General features: G+C 44.3%; 1 protein-coding gene across 18 annotated transcripts in view; it reads left to right on the plus strand.

Moving 5' to 3' along the window:
* PPFIA2 (PPFI scaffold protein A2) overlaps positions 1-17,929 on the plus strand; it is a 588,582-nt gene that overhangs the window by 541,823 nt on the left and 28,830 nt on the right. For 17 of the 18 annotated variants that reach the window (XM_077471910.1, XM_077471912.1, XM_077471908.1 and 14 more), the window contains one exon: positions 1,644-1,712. In XM_077471910.1, the coding sequence (XP_077328036.1) occupies positions 1,644-1,712 (69 nt within the window). Of the gene's footprint in view, positions 1-1,643; positions 1,713-10,210; positions 11,274-17,929 lie in introns of those variants that run through there. The other variant, XM_077471920.1, reaches the window with a different exon arrangement.

Raw genomic sequence — 17,929 nt, forward strand, 5'->3', positions numbered from 1 at the left:
TTTGATGAGTGGTTACATCAAGTGCTTTATGACTTCTCTGATTCGGGGGGTTATAGATTTGTGGTAAGCCTCTTGTGTGAAATAAGGTGAAGGAGCTTGCAGATGGTGTGGGATGCTGAGAAATTCTTATTATGGGACTTTTTTCACTTTTGTATGCTAAATAGACTTGCTTTGTTATTTTTGTGACACCATTGTTAATATTGTACACAATATTATTTTTTTAATTATGATTTATCTTCACTTTTATCTTTATCAACTGTTATTATTGCACACAATGGCACTAAGATTATATACATGTTTGATTAGTGCAGCATGTTTTTTTTTCTATGCTCTATAAATATTTGTATCTAGTGGTGTGCTAGATGCTTTTCTTTTTGATTGGGCCATAAGAGCAATTCTACCCTTTTTATTTTTTGGCATCAGTATCATATAAACACGTGCAGAGTTTTTGTTGTTGACTTTGATTGTATTATCTACAAATAATTTTGAAAAGAACATTTCTTTAATGGTTTTGCACTTGAGCTTACTTTTGGTTGAAGTAGCTTTTGTGCAGTAGATTTGGTAATGTGAGCTTTTAGATTGTTTGCTAGCAGTTATCAAAGTCTTACTGTGTCAGGAAGACGTGATAATAGACCGATGCCAATATGTAAGCCACACCTACTGATTTACCACATCAAACACACATGTAGCTCACCATATCTAACACACATTCAGGTGGAGATTCAGGTGCTGCACATAAAGTGACACTACATATAGAATGAAGTTGAAAAGTAGGGCACCAAGGTGCCTTACTGCTACTGGTTTATGTCACCTTGGTTGGCATTTTTTTGTCCCTGAAATTTTGTCTGTATGTTTTGCATGTTTGCATGTTTTTAGGATTTGACCTCTTTCCATGCTCCTTATTAACAAGGCCGGGACAAGGGTTGGCCAAAGGGAATGGCTGCCCTGGGCACAACACGTTTTGTTGGGATGGGAGCGCTGCAAGTTCCTTCTACTATAAGGCTGACAGGAGTAATGACAGCGGCATCACTACTTCTGTCAGCCCAGCACTGGCAGCGACAAGGAGAAGAGGAGAGAGCCAGAAGGAGGTGTGGGCTGTGCTCTCTCTCCCCCTTCTCCTCATAAGCTTGCACATAATGAAGGGGGGGGGCAATTTGGAATCTTTGCCCATGGCACTGGATGACCTTTTCCTGGCACTGCTCATTAGACTTCTGAACTAAGACGGATCTAAGATGTTCAATGAAACCAGCTCCTGCTTTCTGAATACTGTCACTGTTTATCTGTTAAACACCTATGACAGCCTGTGAAGTAGATGCAAATGCTTCTGAATGGCCTTATAGAATTTCAGCTTTAGGCATGTGGGCTGAGAGGTACTCCTGGGGCCATTGTGTTATTTTCTGCTCCTGGAGCATATGGGTCTGCTTCACAGGCATCTGAACCTAAAAAGCCAATGAACACTGGCTGGGTCTGTACAGACCAGAGCAATGGAGCCTACTTTATTGCATCTGAGTTCTGTATTACAAATGGAAAGTTTCATGAGGAGTGTGAGGATGAGGCCAAATACCAGGTAAATTAGCTAAGCAGGTATCAGTAAATGGATATTTGTGTTTTTATAACTGAATGCTGACTGTTTTGATTTCCAGGCTAGACAAATTCTGGAAAGAGAGTACAATAATCTGTTGGCATTAGGAACCGAGAGACGTCTTGATGAGGTAAACCATACTACTATTTGACAATTATGTGATAAAGCATTATTATGAAAACAATCATTCCTCGCTATTCATCTACATCCTTCTGTGATTGCGAACTAACAGAGATAAAGCTCTGTCATTGTGTAGAGTGCACTTTGTTCTGCACTGTGTGGACCATTTTAAAACAAATTTGCATTCACCATAATTACCCCATTACTATCATTTCCTTTGCACTGCAAACTTCCTTTAGACTATTTAAATTTGTCCTCCTTTTTTCTAAGTAGTTTTGTGGGTTTCTGTAAGGCCAGCCCTACAGGGTTTGAATCTTCCTGCTAAAACGGCCGGGATTCAAAACCGTTAATAGGCAGGCTGAATGTACTAAGTTGATTAATCGATCAACTTGGGTACAACCAGCCTGCCGGACTCTATTGCAATTATCAATGTCTTCTCCTGGTAGGCACGGCTGCCGCCCCTGCCCCCCAGCCGGGAGAAGACAATTGCTGATTCCCCTGTCAACACTGTCTGTGGTTGCAGGAAAGAAATTTGCATCATATATGGCCTGCCTAACAGTGCCACTTTTTAACAGATTACACTGATGAAGAGGAGATTGTCATACATTGTTCAGGCACGAAGTGCCAGTGAACTGAACTCATTTACTTTTCTGATCACTAGATAAACTCCTGCTCGAAATCATAGACAAAGATTGATCCCAGTAAAAAATTTACAATTATAAAGGCGTCATTTTCTTGAACTTAGTACTAATACAGGAATTCAAGTTCATAAAGCTGATTGATGGGGGTGTGGCTTGGCAGCGAATGTAGACAGACGTGTGGTCTACTAGATCTGCCAAACAGCCGTGCATTCATCCTTTGGGTGTCTACCTTACTCCTTTCCCTGCAGTTCTTTCTACACTTGACGAAAGGTGTGTCCTTGGGCTATCTGGAGATACCTCTCTTAACCTCCAGCGGCATGTCAGAAATGCAGATCTACCTCCCGCTCGGCCTCGAACTGCATGGGGCAAGATAGTGCCCAGAAGGCCGGCCAAGGAGAAGTTCAAAGAGGAGGCTCAAAAGTTCTTTGTCAAGCCGATGCCGTGGGAGGCTCCCTCACCACCTGATACACCAGAAGAACATAGCAGTAATCAATCCAAAGCCGAAGATACGGTACCGCTGGAAGACTCATCTGCCTCCATACATTACAGTGAGTACACCACTATCTAATATGGCTGCCCATTCAGACCAGGCTCAGAGTCTGGACAGGCCGAAACCCACACTGAGGGATATCCTAATGGCAGTCACCAATTGTAACTCCTCCATTACTGAGCTTGCAGCGGAAGTTAAAGGGGATTAAAGTGGAAATCACATTCCTCCACCAAGACATACAAAAGCTGTGAGATCGCACAACGTCGATGGAAGGGCACCTGAGTACCTTAGAGGACGAATGGGCGTCATTGCAAGGTGGGGTACATTATCAGCAAGCCCTCACTGCCAAACATGCGGCTCACCTTGATGACATGGAAAATAATTTGAGGTGAAATAATGTCAGAGCAATAGCCATCACAGAAAAAATGAGGGGAAAAAACTCAGTGGCTTTTATCGACCAATGGCTAATTACTGTGTTCGGGAGAGACTCCTTTTTACTGATGTTCTCAGTAGAAAGGACCTCTACCACCAGGCAATTTTCCATGAATCTTTCTCTTTAAGATACTCAATTACAAAGATTGTGATGTGATACTCTCCAAAGCCAGGTCTATGGGAGATGCATTAGTAAATGGCAACTCAAAGATCTCATTGTTCCCTGACTTCTCCGCAGAGCTCCAAAAGCAATGAGCACAATTCACTGAGGTGAAGAAACACCATGGGGCTCTGGATCTACAGTATGCCATATTGTACATAGCTGGCTTACATGTGGTCACTAAAGAAGAAGCGCATTTCTTTGAGAAGCCCTCCCTCGTGTCCCAATGACTAGACAGAGAGGAACGCTCTCATCGGGAAGATGCTGTGAGGTACAGGCAGGCCACAGGATTCAGATATATCTAGCGTTCTCAATCACCACCTGAATGGCCTTATTTGCCCCTGATCTTCTTTCAAGGCAGATCTGTGCAAGTGCTTGATACGCTTTTTCTTTGTTTATTGGTTCTAACGTTTGAGCACCATGCCAGTGTGCTTGACTATGACATGTAGGCCAGCTGTTTCAACCCCCCAGATGCTGTTTCCATGTGGACATTCTCATACTGTTAAGTTAAGCTTATGGACCCCGTTGGTTCATGGGCCTTACTATTTTTTCTTTGTTGTTCTTGCACTGGAAGACAATTACTTTCTGGTTCTTGAAGGTTCCATGAGGTTAAATGACACATCCATCCTAGGACTTGGGGCTGTTGACCCTGTAGATTGTTCTGCTCATTACTCCACTCCATTTCTTCAGGACTCAAGTGTGTTGTATAACTGGATGGAATTCTGCACTGTTTGGTTAGATTTGCTTACCCATTCTTTTACAACTTTGTTATTGCATGGGATAATTAACTGGAATGTGTGGAGGTTGGGTAACAGAGTGAAAAAACTGGCTGTTTTACATACGGCTAAACATCTGGATTCCTCTGTAGTGTTTCTGCAGGAGACCAATATGTGCTCAGATCCAAAAACTCCATTCTCTATGAGTTTGTTTAGCCATCAATTTTATTCTACCTGCTCTGTGCACTCACAAGGTGTTAGCACGCTAATCTACCAAAATATCCCATTTACATTACATTGTCGGTTTTGTATGGTCTCTATATCTTTTTGTTATGCAACCTGGCTGGGCTGGAATGCATAATAGCCAACATATACAGTACATCCACCCTCCTTTCTCCACGGAAGTACTTAATATCTTGGCAAACTTTTTAGCTCATCATCCTAACTTCCCAGCATATGTCACATGAGATTTTAATAACTATCTGGATGTCACCCTTGACAAATTCTTTGTCTCGCCTCATGGTCAGGGACTGTTGGGACGTCAGATGCCCTTTACCAGACTTTTGGCAGAGGTGGGTTTGAGGGACGTATGTACACATACCCAGCAGTCCAAGGTTTTTTCCTGTCATTCTTGCCTCCCATCAGGGCCTCTCTAGAATTGATCACGTAATGAGAAAAGGTTTCCCATGATCCCTTCATCTCATTACGAGCTGATGACCATCTCTGACCGTTCTCCCTTCTGCGTCCGCATTGAAACAGAGTAATCGAATGAAACCAAATTAAAATGATTTGGTCTCTACAACTATTATATATATCCTCCATAATTCTCCTCAATGAATACCTCAGAGGTGGTTTGCATGTATAGAATCATTATTTAGATCCCTTATTTGGAATTAGAAGATTGCTAGGATATGTCTTTCCACTCTACAGTATAGCAAGGGTGAGGGGGGACTAGCAGTACCAAATCCTAGACTGTACATTATGGCCTCCCAACTGCAACATCTATGGGGATGGGAGATACCAGATGCTCCTGACCCGAGTTGGGCAGTCCTGCTTCCAGGTAAGGCTTGCCTTCCTTCTCAAATTTGGAACCTACGATACTCCCTTTCAAAAAGCTTTGGGCTTTCCTTAGGGTAAGCTTAAAGCTGTCGGGTTTTCTTCAGGAAACACCTATATGGCATAATCCCACTTATGCAGAATTAGACAAGTTGGAGGGTTTTCAAACATGGGAGTTGTTGGGTGTTCAATAAACATCCCAACTATTTCGTCAGGGGGTAGTAAATCATTACAGTTTACATTACATTATAGTTACAGACTAAGTTTGAGCTACTGAGACACGACTTTTACAAATATCTGCAATTAAGACACACCTTGCAAGCCCAACAGCATTACTCTCACTTAGTGTTGTCTGAACACCCCCTACTAAGATCTGTATTCACTAAAACTAGAAAAAGGGGGATGATCTCGCTAATTTACTCTACTCTGACAGCAACAATACAGGACTCGGCTACTTGATCGCAAAAGCAAGGTTTGAAACGGGACTTGGGTAGTATTGATGACTAAACATGGGTGACATGCTTACAATTAAGTTTGCACCTATAGTATCAGTATCATTGTCAATACTGAGCATTTGCACAAGTACTTCTGGGAGAGAGGCGTTTCACCTCAGACAAAAATGTGAGATTGTTTTGGTCAGTCAGAGTAAGAACTGGCACCATGGTACCCTCGAGGAGATGCCTCCATTCTTTAAGTGTTAAAATGATCGCTAACAACTCTCTGTACCCAATCTCATAATTGCATTTTGCAAGAGACAGTTTCTTGGAAAAATAGCCACAAGGATGCATAGCACTCTCAAAGGTAGGACATCGAGACAGTAGGGCACCAACTCCAGTCTCAGATGCATCAACCTCGAGGATAAAAGGTACCGTAGGATCAGAATGTACCAACACAGGAGCAGAAACAAAGGCAGCCATGAGACTCTCAAAAGGCATTAATGAAATCCAAAGACCAATTCTGTGGGTTACCATCAGACAAGGGTTTCGCCAGAGACAAGAAGTTACGAATAAACTTCTGATAATAATTGGCAAAGCCAAGAAAACTTTGTAATGGACGTAAACCCACAGGTTGGGGGCCACTGTAGAACTGCCAAAAGTTTCTCTGGGTCCATCCAAAAACCAGCAGTGGAAATGACATAACCCAGGAATTTGACTTGTTCACGATGAAACTCACACTTCTCCAATTTACAATACAGGTTATTATCTCTCAGCCTCTGAAGCACATGGCAAACATCTGTGTGATGGCTTTCAAAGGACTTGAGAGAATGTGAGGATATTCTCTAGATAAACCACCAATCATACCTGCAACAAATCTTGGAGGACATCGTTGATAAATTCCTGGAAAACTGCCAGGGCATTGCAAAGACCAATCTGCATTACAAGGTATTCATAAAGGCCTGTTCTGGTATTAAATTAAGTTTTCCATTTGTTGCCCTCCTTGATTCTCATTAGATTGTATGCCCCTCTCAAATCAAGCTTTGTGAAAAGTGTAGCTCCCTTGAGGCGGTCAAAAAACTCCGTAATCAATGGAATGAGATAAGCATTCTTAATTGTGAAGTGATTGAAACCCCTATAATCAATACAATGTCTCAGTTCACCACTCTTCTTTTTCACAAAGAAGAAACCAGCACCAGCAGGAGACAAAGATTTATTCTCAAGCTGAATCCTCAAGAAAGTGCATCAGCAAGATACTCCTCCATGGCTTTTTCCTCCGAGACAAAGGGTAAACCCGACCCACGAGGGGGCATGGCACCAAGTTGAAGATCAATTGCGCAATCATACGACTGGTGTGGAGGCAAATTACCGGCTTGACCATTCTCAAAGACATTGCTAAATTCACAGTATTCCTCTGGCAGGGAGGAGAGTGAAGAGGTACACAAGACCTTAGCCACTTTCTGAAAACATGTCTTTCTGCATTGTGGCGACCAGGAAAGAACCTCAGCATGAAGCCAATCAAAATAGGGGTTGTGCCTCTGTACCCAAGGATAACCAATAAACACTGGGAAATGAGGTACGGAAAAGACTTGGAATTGGATTATATCATGGTTAAGAGCCCCTACAGCCATGGTCAACAGAGCAGTTTCATGAGACACATAGGCAGGCTTTAGAGGTCTCTCATCAATAGCCTCAATGACAAGTGGAGTGGCTGCAGTGGAATCGAGTGCTTAGACACAAAGGCACCATCTATAAACAGGCCTGCAGCCCCAGGGTCGATTAGCACCTGTATCTCGATGGAGGACTCAGACCAAGAAAGGGTAACCAGAACCATGGTCTTATCCTTCTGGATAACTGGGGACGTAACAACGCCACCTAAGGTCTGTCCCCTACTGAACCTCAGATGCAAGTGTTTCCCAGACAGGTAGGACAAGACTTCAGGAAGTGATCTGCCTGGCCACAATAAAAGCACAATCTCTCCCTCCTCCACAGAGAGATGTGGGAAGCCCAACTGCATGGGTTCTACTTCACTGGCAGACTAAGTACTAGGAGGCATGGGAGGTGAGGGAGGCAAGGGTGGGACTGCAAAGCTCAGAGCCAAACGTACAGGGAGCTTCTGCAAGAGCACCTTAAAGGAAGGTCTCTCTTGGAGTCTGGAGTCAATGAGAATGACAAATGTGATAAAATTCTCCAGCTCAGTTGGCATGTCTCAGGCTGCTATCTCATCTTTGATGGTATCCGAGAGAAAGCAGCCACGAGGGCCTCATTATTCCAATCAACCTCTGCTGCCAGAGTACGTAATTCAATGACATAATCGGCAACAGTTCTCGTACTATTTTTGATGGACATGAGGCTCTTGATAGCAGAAGTGGAGCGTGCGGGAATGTCAAATACCCTTTTAAAGGAAGCCACAAACTCTGAGTAACTCAGAATGACAGGGTTTTGTGTCTCCCACAGAGGGTTTGCCAAGGCTCTCTCAAAAAGCAAAGAAATCACAAAGCCTACTTTGCTTCTATCGGTGGGATATGCCTGGGGCAGCATTTCAAAGTATAGTCCAACTTGGTTGAGAAACCCTCTGCATTGAACTGAATCGCCCCCAAATTGCTGGGGAAGTGGAACCAGACATAACTCTTATAGAGGGAATATTCAAAGCATGTGCCTGCCAGAGACTGGAGCAGCAGCAGGAATGGCCTGCAACACAGGTTGTACCGGAACAGCCTCAGTGGGAGGATTTAGGTGAGCAGTGCGAATCACGAGCATCTGTAACGTTATGGCAAAATGATCCATGCTGTGATCCTGCTCATCCAATCTGGAAAAAATATTACCAATAAGTGGATTGCCTGCATCTTCTGAATTCATGGCCTTCGCCTACTGTCAGGAACCATGAATCAGACTGAGACAAACGTGCAGTAAAATCACACTTTTTAATAAAATGGTATAAAGAAAGCAAACATAGGCAAAATATAGCCATGGTTCAGTAACCAGAGCGAGTAGTCAGAACAAGCCAGTGAAACAGGAATCCAGAGATCAGCGTACTAGGGGCAGTAAACAGAAACAGGAACCAGAAAGTCAGCCAGGCAAAAGTCTTTAACAGGAAAACACAGTATTCGGATATGCTGACCAGGCGAAGGCACAGGAGATCTGATCCGGGCAGTTTAAATACCCAGCAGGGCTATCTGACGAGCAGGTAATGAAGAACAGGTGATTCACTGTGGAATGAAGAATACTGAATTAGCCGACAGCTGAGCACAGAGCTCAGAGAAGGAAGGGTTGGACTCAGCCCTGACAGATGCTTAAGCCGATACCTCCCGGCAGGGCGGCTGATAGGCCAGTACAGCATTCTCAGCATAGCAGGGGGGGCTGGGCAGCCGCAAAAATGATCAATGCGGTGGTGGGGAAAGATACAAGCGTGAATCTCCCTGTATAGCTTTCAATAAAGCAGCTGACAGACGCTTCGCCTCCTCTCCCTCCCGTGGCTGTCAGCTGCTTTATTGAAAGCTATACAGGGAAATTGGTGCTTATAACTGCCCACATCACCGCACCGGTCACCCACGACTGCCCCCTGTGTCCTCCTCTGGCTCCCTAGGTCCTCCTCCAGCTCTCGGTGTCTTCCTCTGGTTCCTGGTGTTCTCCTCCAGCTCTCCGGGTCCTCCATGTGCTCCTCCGGTTCTCTGGGTCCTCGGGTCCTCCTCCGGTCCTCCCCTCATCCCAGGTCTGTCAGGATGTAGAGCTGAGGAAGGAGCCGATATATATGTCCTTTAACAGCTCCTTCTTTTTCTGAATCACTGTCTCTGTCCATTCATAATGGAGCATTCTAAACGATGCTTCAGTTTATGATTGAACAGGAGCCTCTGTCTCCTGTTCATTCATCTTCAGTGCAGCTGAGGCTGCTGAGAAGGGGACTGAGGAATCTGTGTCCACAGTCCACAGAGAGATGTCAGGGGTCTGTTTAGAACCCTAATATTTCACCAAAGCCACCCCCCAACAGGGCTAATAAAAAAAAAAAAAAGGAAAAAGAAAAGAAATTATAATAAATAAATATTTAAAAGTTAAATTGTAAAAAAAAAAAAAAAAAACACTGACACCCCCCCCCCCACACACACACACAATCATTGTAAAAAAAATACGAATTTTAAAAAATAATAAATAAAAAAATAATTAAATTAAAAACTACTGACACAGTCCATGCTTCATCGGTGCCCATCTGTGCCACCTATCAGTGCCCATCAATTCTGCATATTAGTGCCCCATCAGTGCCACCCCATCAGTGCCGCCCCATCAGTGCCACCTATTAGTGCTCATCAGTGCTGCATATTAGTGCTTCCTCATCAGTGCCACCTCATCAGTGCCGATGCATCAGTGCCACCTATCAGTGCCCATAAGTGCTGCATATTAGTGCCACTGTCACATGACATTTTAAAAAGCATCAGTAATCGGTATCGGCGATTACTTGAAAAAAAGTATCAGTACTTGTGCTTGGTCTTAAGAAAGTGGTATTTATGCAACCCTACTTACAATCCATACCATCCATCTCAGTCTCGCCTTCACATAAACTGTCCCATTTATTTCTGCTGCACAGGGCATACCGGACTTCATCGCAGGTTTATCGTTGGGGGAGAAGAGACTCGCCTATATGTCCGAAGTGTTGTGGTGAAGAGGGGACGCTTATACACTTGATGTGGCGATGTCCTAAACTCTTCCGATATTGGAGGGAAGTGACTGATACCATTTCAAGGGTATACAGTGGATATAAAAAGTCTGCACACACAAGGAGGAAAAAATCCTGAAATTATTTATCCTTGTCTCCTTTTTTACATCACAGAAACCTGACATTTTAACAGGGATGTGTAGACTTTTTATATCCATTGTATAAGATCAAGGTCCCATGGACCATATAGTTTGTTTATTGGGAGTAATAGACGAAGAGCTTTTTCCCCCTCCAATAAATATTGCTGTGATACCACTGCTATACCTTGCCAAAAAACAAATCCCCACATTTTGGCTGTCCCCAAATATTCCTTCCATGAACAATTGGATAGAAAAGCTTAATCCAACACTTATACATGAAAAGTTGACCTATCAGCATAGAAACACTCACAGGAAATGTAACTTAATCTGGCAGGCATGGCTGGACACCCCTGGAAAAACTCCAGCTCAGTTGGTTATGCAAAGATTATTTCAAGTTTGAGAGTGTGTATTTTCCCTTCCACTTGGGGATGGACATGGAGTTCTGTCCCCAAGTAAGTCACCATATGCGAGTGAGTAAAAACTTGTAAGCGCTAACATTGTATAGGGTATTCAGAGGATTTTTGGTCTTCATGGGATAGTATAACCTTCCGTTGTGCATTGGCCCCTTGGCCGCAATTTTCTCTTCCTTTTACAAAAAAGAGAGACTCTATTACTGTTAGATTCTGTTTGTTTTTATTTTAAGTTTATAATTTGGTGCCAAGTTGTACTCTTATACTGGGTATGTGTCCTACTAATCTTGTGATCCCATTTGTTGGAGAACTTTGATCTAGTGGGTAAAGTGTTCCTTTTATTTCTGTATTACTGTATTTTTCTTTTATATTTTGGCCGCCCTTTGCTGTATGTGTAACCACATTATGTGTATTTTGTTCTTTGGCACAATAAATATTTTTCTGATTAAAAAAGAAAAAAAAAAGTGGATTGATGGAGCTGATGATTTTCATTTACTTTTTATTTTATTTTATTATTATTATTTCTACCTGGTAAATCAAAATATAAACCTAAAACATATAAACACATATGAGGTTATGTTGCATAAAAAAGACCCTATACTTAACACAGATGAGCAAAATATCTTACAAAATAATGCTTACTGCACTGTAATGTAACTCAAGTTAGTTCCAACTAAAATAATAATTGGACATATATATTGAACATATATTGTATAGACAATCAAAACCTTTAAGAACATCCCAGAAGGTGGTGTGCATTGAGGAGTCATTTCTGTATTTTAATGCAGGCTGACATTCTATGTATTCATAAAAATATAAACACTGCAAACTCTGAATATACCCATGCATTCAGAGTCTATGATAGTAAGGACAGCAAAGTTGACCCTCCCTACTGTCCAGCGTCTCCTAGGCCCAAATGAAAAAAATACAGAAATGGTTTGTACCCACTGGAAAATAAAGGTTTTGTATAAAGAGTCATTGTCATTGTCAAGAGGCACCAGCTACATAGTTGCCAACATTGTAAAAAAAATTTGGGGACACTTTTTTGGTAGTAGGCGGAGTTGGATTATAGATTCTGAGGGAAACCGCGCTACTTATTCACAGGTAGAGGGGAAAATGGGTGGAATACTTTTTTTTTTAGGCGGAGTTGGATTATAATTAGGGGCGGGGCATGCGGTTATAGGTGTGTTACAGGAAAAGGTGGTGGTGCGGCAAGCGGCAAGATATGGGCGTGGTTTACATAAAATAGTGGGCGTGGCTTACATGGGGCATGTCTCAAAGGGGTGTGGTTAGTGTCTGAGATGAATGTGAGATGGAGAGGGAAAGGGGGAGGGTGGAGGGATGGAGGGACAGCAGCCTCCCGATCCTACACCACAATAGTAATGTGTTTTCCAGAGTTTGACAATCAGCAGATAAAGATACTCCAAATACCTGGTGTTAGCGCTTCAATCATCCCAGCGCCATGATTGTTATGGTGTCAGGATGATTGAAGTGCATTATTTCTATTATTACATTGTCATATGAAATGAAATCATTCAACTCACCATAATGCAGAATCAGTGGGAGCCATGAGCGTGTCACTAGCCACGTTGCCTGCCACCAGATGCCATCAGGTGCCCCCAGCACCAGGTGCTCCATCAGAGCAGCCTTCCTCACATCTGGTGTCCATCAGCGGAACCCCTCCTTACATCTGGTGTCCCCATCAGTCCTCCTAACATCTGGTGCCCCTCTGACATCCAGACTCTGACTGGCCCCTCTGACATCCAGACTCTGACTGTGCCCCCCTGACATCCAGACTCACTGGCCCCCCACATCCACAGACTGGCCCCCTCTGACATCCACAGACTGGCCCCCTCTGACATCCACAGACTGGCCCCCTCTGACATCCACAGACTGGCCCCCTCTGACATCCACAGACTGGCCCCCTCTGACATCCACAGACTGGCCCCCTCTGACATCCACAGACTGGCCCCCTCTGACATCCACAGACACTGGCCCCCTCTGACATCCACAGACACTGGCCCCCTCTGACATCCACAGACACTGGCCCCCTCTGACATCCACAGACACTGGCCCCCTCTGACATCCACAGACACTGGCCCCCTCTGACATCCACAGACACTGGCCCCCTCTGACATCCACAGACATCCACAGACACTGGCCCCCTCTGACATCCACAGACACTGGCCCCCGACATCCCGTCGTTGCCACACGGAGACTTTGAACTGTGACACCGCCCACTGCACTTCAAACACACACACACCTCTAGCGGCTGGCGGCGAAAAACTGGAAATTTCCCAGGACAAACCGAATTTCCCGGGACATTTCCCAGGACAAAATTAATTCGGGACAAATGTCCTAATCCCGGGAATGTCCCGGGAAATTCGGGACCGTTGGCAACTATGCAGCTATGATGACCAGATGTAGACAAGGAAGCTGGGACCAAACAATGTATAATGAAATGCATGTATTAACAGCAAGCAAGAATATTTGCATACAGCAGTAAATAGTGAACATAAACAACAAGTGACTCATACCCAAAAAGCCTAACTAACAGAAACCTAACAAAATAATCATATAATATATACAATTGAGGGTTACAGGCAACAGGGAATACCAGGGATGCAAGGAAGGGGAGGAATCAGGACAAGGCACAGGAACAAGGGGAGCAAGAGTAAGGTGGCAAGGTACAGGATGCTAGAGCCAGAGTATTTAGAATCTGGCAGCAAGAATGGCAATCAAAACATTGACGCAAGGTGTGTTAGTAGAGACAAGCTTAAGTACCCTCCCAGCAGCTAGGGCCAGGTGGAGATAATTGCAGGAACCTGCTGGCTACTGGGAGACATCTGCTGGTGGACACCAGAACTGTAGCTTTCCACCCAGGGAAGCACAGTGCCACCAGCAGGTGAGCCAGGTCCTGACTGCCCCCCCCCCCCCACCTTACTGAACAGCTTCCAGATGCTCCACTGTGCCCCATTGCTTGTGTCTGGAGGTTGACTGAGAACCTTGCCACCAGGGTCTGGAGGCTGACTAAATACCTCTCTGTTAGGGTCTGAAAACTGGTTGGGTTCCCTGCTGGTCAGATCCCTGAGGAGGTGCAATACCAAAAACTTACAATTCCTTAGTGCAGCATACATCCCACTGCTGGAATTCTGAAGGCAACCCGAAAACTCAACACTGGAATACTTGGTCAAAACAGGTACCCTGATTCCAGGGTGTCCCATCACTACTGGACCTTTCCCATTCGGGTAGTAAGAGACTGCCACACATTTTAACTGGCTGTCAGGTCTATCCCCCTGGATACCCAACTGGGCTCCCCGATTGCACCTGGGATTGCAGAGATATCGCCTAGGTCAGGACAAGGTTCAAATCGAACTCTGCCCTTACTTAGAAGACCTCTACTACTGGGGATCTAATAGCCGATGCAGCTCTCACTTTCCAAGTGGATATCTAAATCTCCCAGCTTTGGTGCAACAGGAGCAAACGAATGCAAAAGAAACTCAGGACAGGCAATTGTGGGGAAATCAGACAAGACAGCTCACCCATGCAAGCCACATGACAAAGGAAACCAAGAAGCCTTAGACCCCTCAGCAGGCAGGAGCTTGACCCAGTTAACAGAAACCAGCTGGGGTATCAGCATAGACCAGTTGGGCAGCTGGCAGCAGGTCACCAGCGGCATGCATGGCAGAGGACAGCAGGACACCGACAGCAGGCATGGCAGAGGGCAGCAGGGCAACAGTGGCAGGCATGGCAGAGGACAGCAGGGCACCAGCAGCAGGCATGGCAGAGGACAGCAGAGCACCAGCGGCAGACTGCACCCAATCGGCAGGCAGCATAGAGGCAGACTGCATCCCATTGGCAGGCAGTATAGAGGCAGGCTAAACCCCATCGGCAGGCAGCATGAAGGCCGGCTGAACTACTTCGCAAGCAGTATAGAGGCAGGCTGAACGCCATAGGCAGGCAGCATATAGGCAGGCTGAACACAATGGGGAGGCAGCATAGAGGCAGGCTGGACCCAATCAGTAAGCAGCATGGAGGAAGAATGGACCCTATCGGCAGGCAACATGGAAGAAGAATATACCCCATCGGCAGGCAGCATGGAGGAAGGATGGACCTCATCAGCAGGCAGCATGGAGGAAAAATGGACCCCATAAGCAAGCAACATGGTGAAAGAATTGATCTCATCAGCAAGCAGCATAGAATCTGGAACTGGCTGAATAATGATTGAGTCAGCAGTGGATAGTGGCAGGATAGAATGAGCAGGAGAAGACTTCTGTTTCTTTTTCAGTTTAGATACTGGAGTCATGGAAGCAGTTGCATGATGCTGACCAGAGTGTACTGCTGTGTACTGCTGATGGAAAAGTAGTAAACAGTACTGTGGAGTAAAGAGGGAGGAGTAACAGAAGTAGAGGAAGAAGTCTGAGAGGTTGCTATGGGTAACAGGACTGCGGGGGGGGGGGCCTTCAATGGATTAAATGCGGGGAAAGTGTGGTTACTGATAGCAGGGTACTGATCTACAAGAGGCAGGGAATGTTCAGTAGCAGCTGTGGTTGCTAAGGGTAACAAAGGAAGAGATTGTTGATGTTTAGAGGCAGATCTGTATTGGTGCGAATTATATGAACCTGGGGATAGTATTTTAGTATCTCTGACCAGGCTTGTAGCAGAGGCTGAACTAAGGTCAGTTTGCATTTCCCTTGCTAGACTAAAGAGTGAACAGCAGTAATACAATCTAACAGCACCTATTGTGAAAAAGCTGAATACTGCTCACAGAGCTGCCATGGGGGGGGTGGGGGGGTACATCCTATACAATTGTAAGGGGCCCGAGCATCTGGAGGGCTCCGACCAGGCCAGAAGAAGGCAGGAGCAGGTGAAGGGGAGCCGTGTTGTGCACTATAGAAACCATCTCAGCAGCTTCTGCTGCTCTGTGTCATTGAGCTCAGACATTGAGCTCTTTACTACCACCTCTGGCTACTATGTGCATGTGCAGCCCTCCTGTGAGATGCTTGTACTGTGCTATGCAGTGTGATCGGCTGCAGCTCTTCTGTGTCTCAGCAACATGTCAGCTTTGTGGAAACAAGAGCTGGGGCTCCTTTACAAGTAGGGCCACGTGAAGGAAAGGGAGGGGGCTGTTTGTTTACAGGGAGACGCCAGAGCTTTGTGTGTTTACAGATGTATATATGCGGGGGGGGGGGGGCTGACATATATACAGGAGTGAGGGGGGCTGACATATATACATGAGTGAAGGGCTGACATATACAGGTGTGAGGAGAGGGGCTGAATGCATACAGGTCTGAGTAGGGGGGCTGACATATACAGGTGTGAGGAGAGAGGCTAATGCATACAGTGTGTACAGGAGTGGGGGGGGGGGCTGATATATACAGTTGTGCCCAAAAGTTTGCATACCCTGGCAAAAATTGTGAAATTAATATTGAAAATATGATTGATCGTATCAAAAAAACTGTCTTTTATTTAAGGATAGAAATCACGTGAAGCCATTTATTATCACATAGTTTTTTTGGATTCTTTTGAAATCATAACGATCTGAGCCATGAGGAGATAGAAAAAAACTGTCAAAAGACCTGCGTAACAAGGTAATTAAACTTTGCAAAAATGGAAAAGAATATAAAAAATATCCAAAGCCTTGAATATGGCAGTCAGTACTGTTCATTCACTTAATAAGAAGTGGAAAATTTGGGGATCTCTTGATGCCAAGCCAAGTTCAGGTAGATCAAGAAAGACTTCAGCCACAACTGCCACAGGAACTGTTCGGGGTACAAAGAAAAATCCACAGGTAACCTCAGGAGAAATACAGGCTGCTCTGAAAAAAGATGGTGTGGTTGTTTTGTGAGGAGCACAATACAGTAATACTTGAACCAAAAGAGCTGCATGCTCAAGTTGCCAGAAAGAAGCCTTTACTGTACAAGTTCCACAAAAAAAGCCTGATTACAATATGCCCAACAACACCTCGACATGCCTCATTGGCTTCTTTTGTGGCATTGGCGTGGTAAAGGCTTCCTTCTGGCAGCTCAACCATGCAGCTCTTTTTTGTTCAAGTATCTTTGAATTGTGCTGCTAAACCACTCCTTTAACCACTTGCTTACTGGGCACTTAAACACCCTTCCTGCCCAGACCAATTTTCAGCTTTCGGTGCTCTCACAGTTTGAATGACAATTACTCAGTCATGCAACACTGTACCCAAATGAATTTTTTGTCCTTTTTTTCCCACAAATAGAGCTTTCTTTTGGTGGTATTTGATCACCTCCGGGGTTTTTATTTTTTGTGCTATAAATGAAAAAAGACCAAAAATTTTGAGAAAAAAACGCATATTTCTTTGTTTCTGTGACAAAATTATGCAAATTATTAATTTTTCTTCATAAATTTTTGGCCACAATTTATACTGCTACATATCTTTGGTAAAAATAACCCAAATTAGTGGATATTATTTGGTCTTTGTGAAAGTTAGAGAGTCTACAAGCTGTGGTGCGAATCGCACAAAATTGATCACATCTGATGTACTGGTGGCCTATCTCGCTTCTTGTGACCCGAACAAGTCAGGAAAGTACAAATACCCCCCAAATGACCCCTTTTTGGAAAGTAGACATTCCAAGGTATTTAGTAAGATGCATGGTGAGCTTTTTGATGTTGTCATTTTTTTCTCACAATTCTTTGCAAAATTAAGATTTTTTATTTTTTTTATTTTTTTCCCACAAAATTGTCATTGTAATAGGTTATTTTTCTCACATGGCATGTGTATACCACAAATGACACCCCCAAAAAAATTCTGCTACTCCTCCTGAGTATTACAATATCACATGTGTGGGACTTTTTCACAGCCTGGCCACATAGAGAGGCCCAACATACAGGGAGCGCCGTCACATATTCTAGTAACATAAATTACACATCTAACTTGTTGACTACCTATTACACTTTTGAAGGCCCTGGAGCACCATGACAATGCATTGTGACACTGATGACAGATGGTACTGATATGTGCCAATGGTGACACTTATACGTGGCACTGATGACAGATGGCACTGATATGTGGCACTGATGACAGATGGCACTTATACGTGGCACTGATGACACGTGGCACTAATACG

This window comes from Lithobates pipiens, unplaced genomic scaffold, assembly GCF_037356315.1.
Source record: "Lithobates pipiens isolate NorthernLeopardFrog02 unplaced genomic scaffold, aLitPip1_a1.2 Scaffold_8, whole genome shotgun sequence".
Taxonomy (NCBI): Eukaryota; Metazoa; Chordata; class Amphibia; order Anura; family Ranidae; genus Lithobates; species Lithobates pipiens.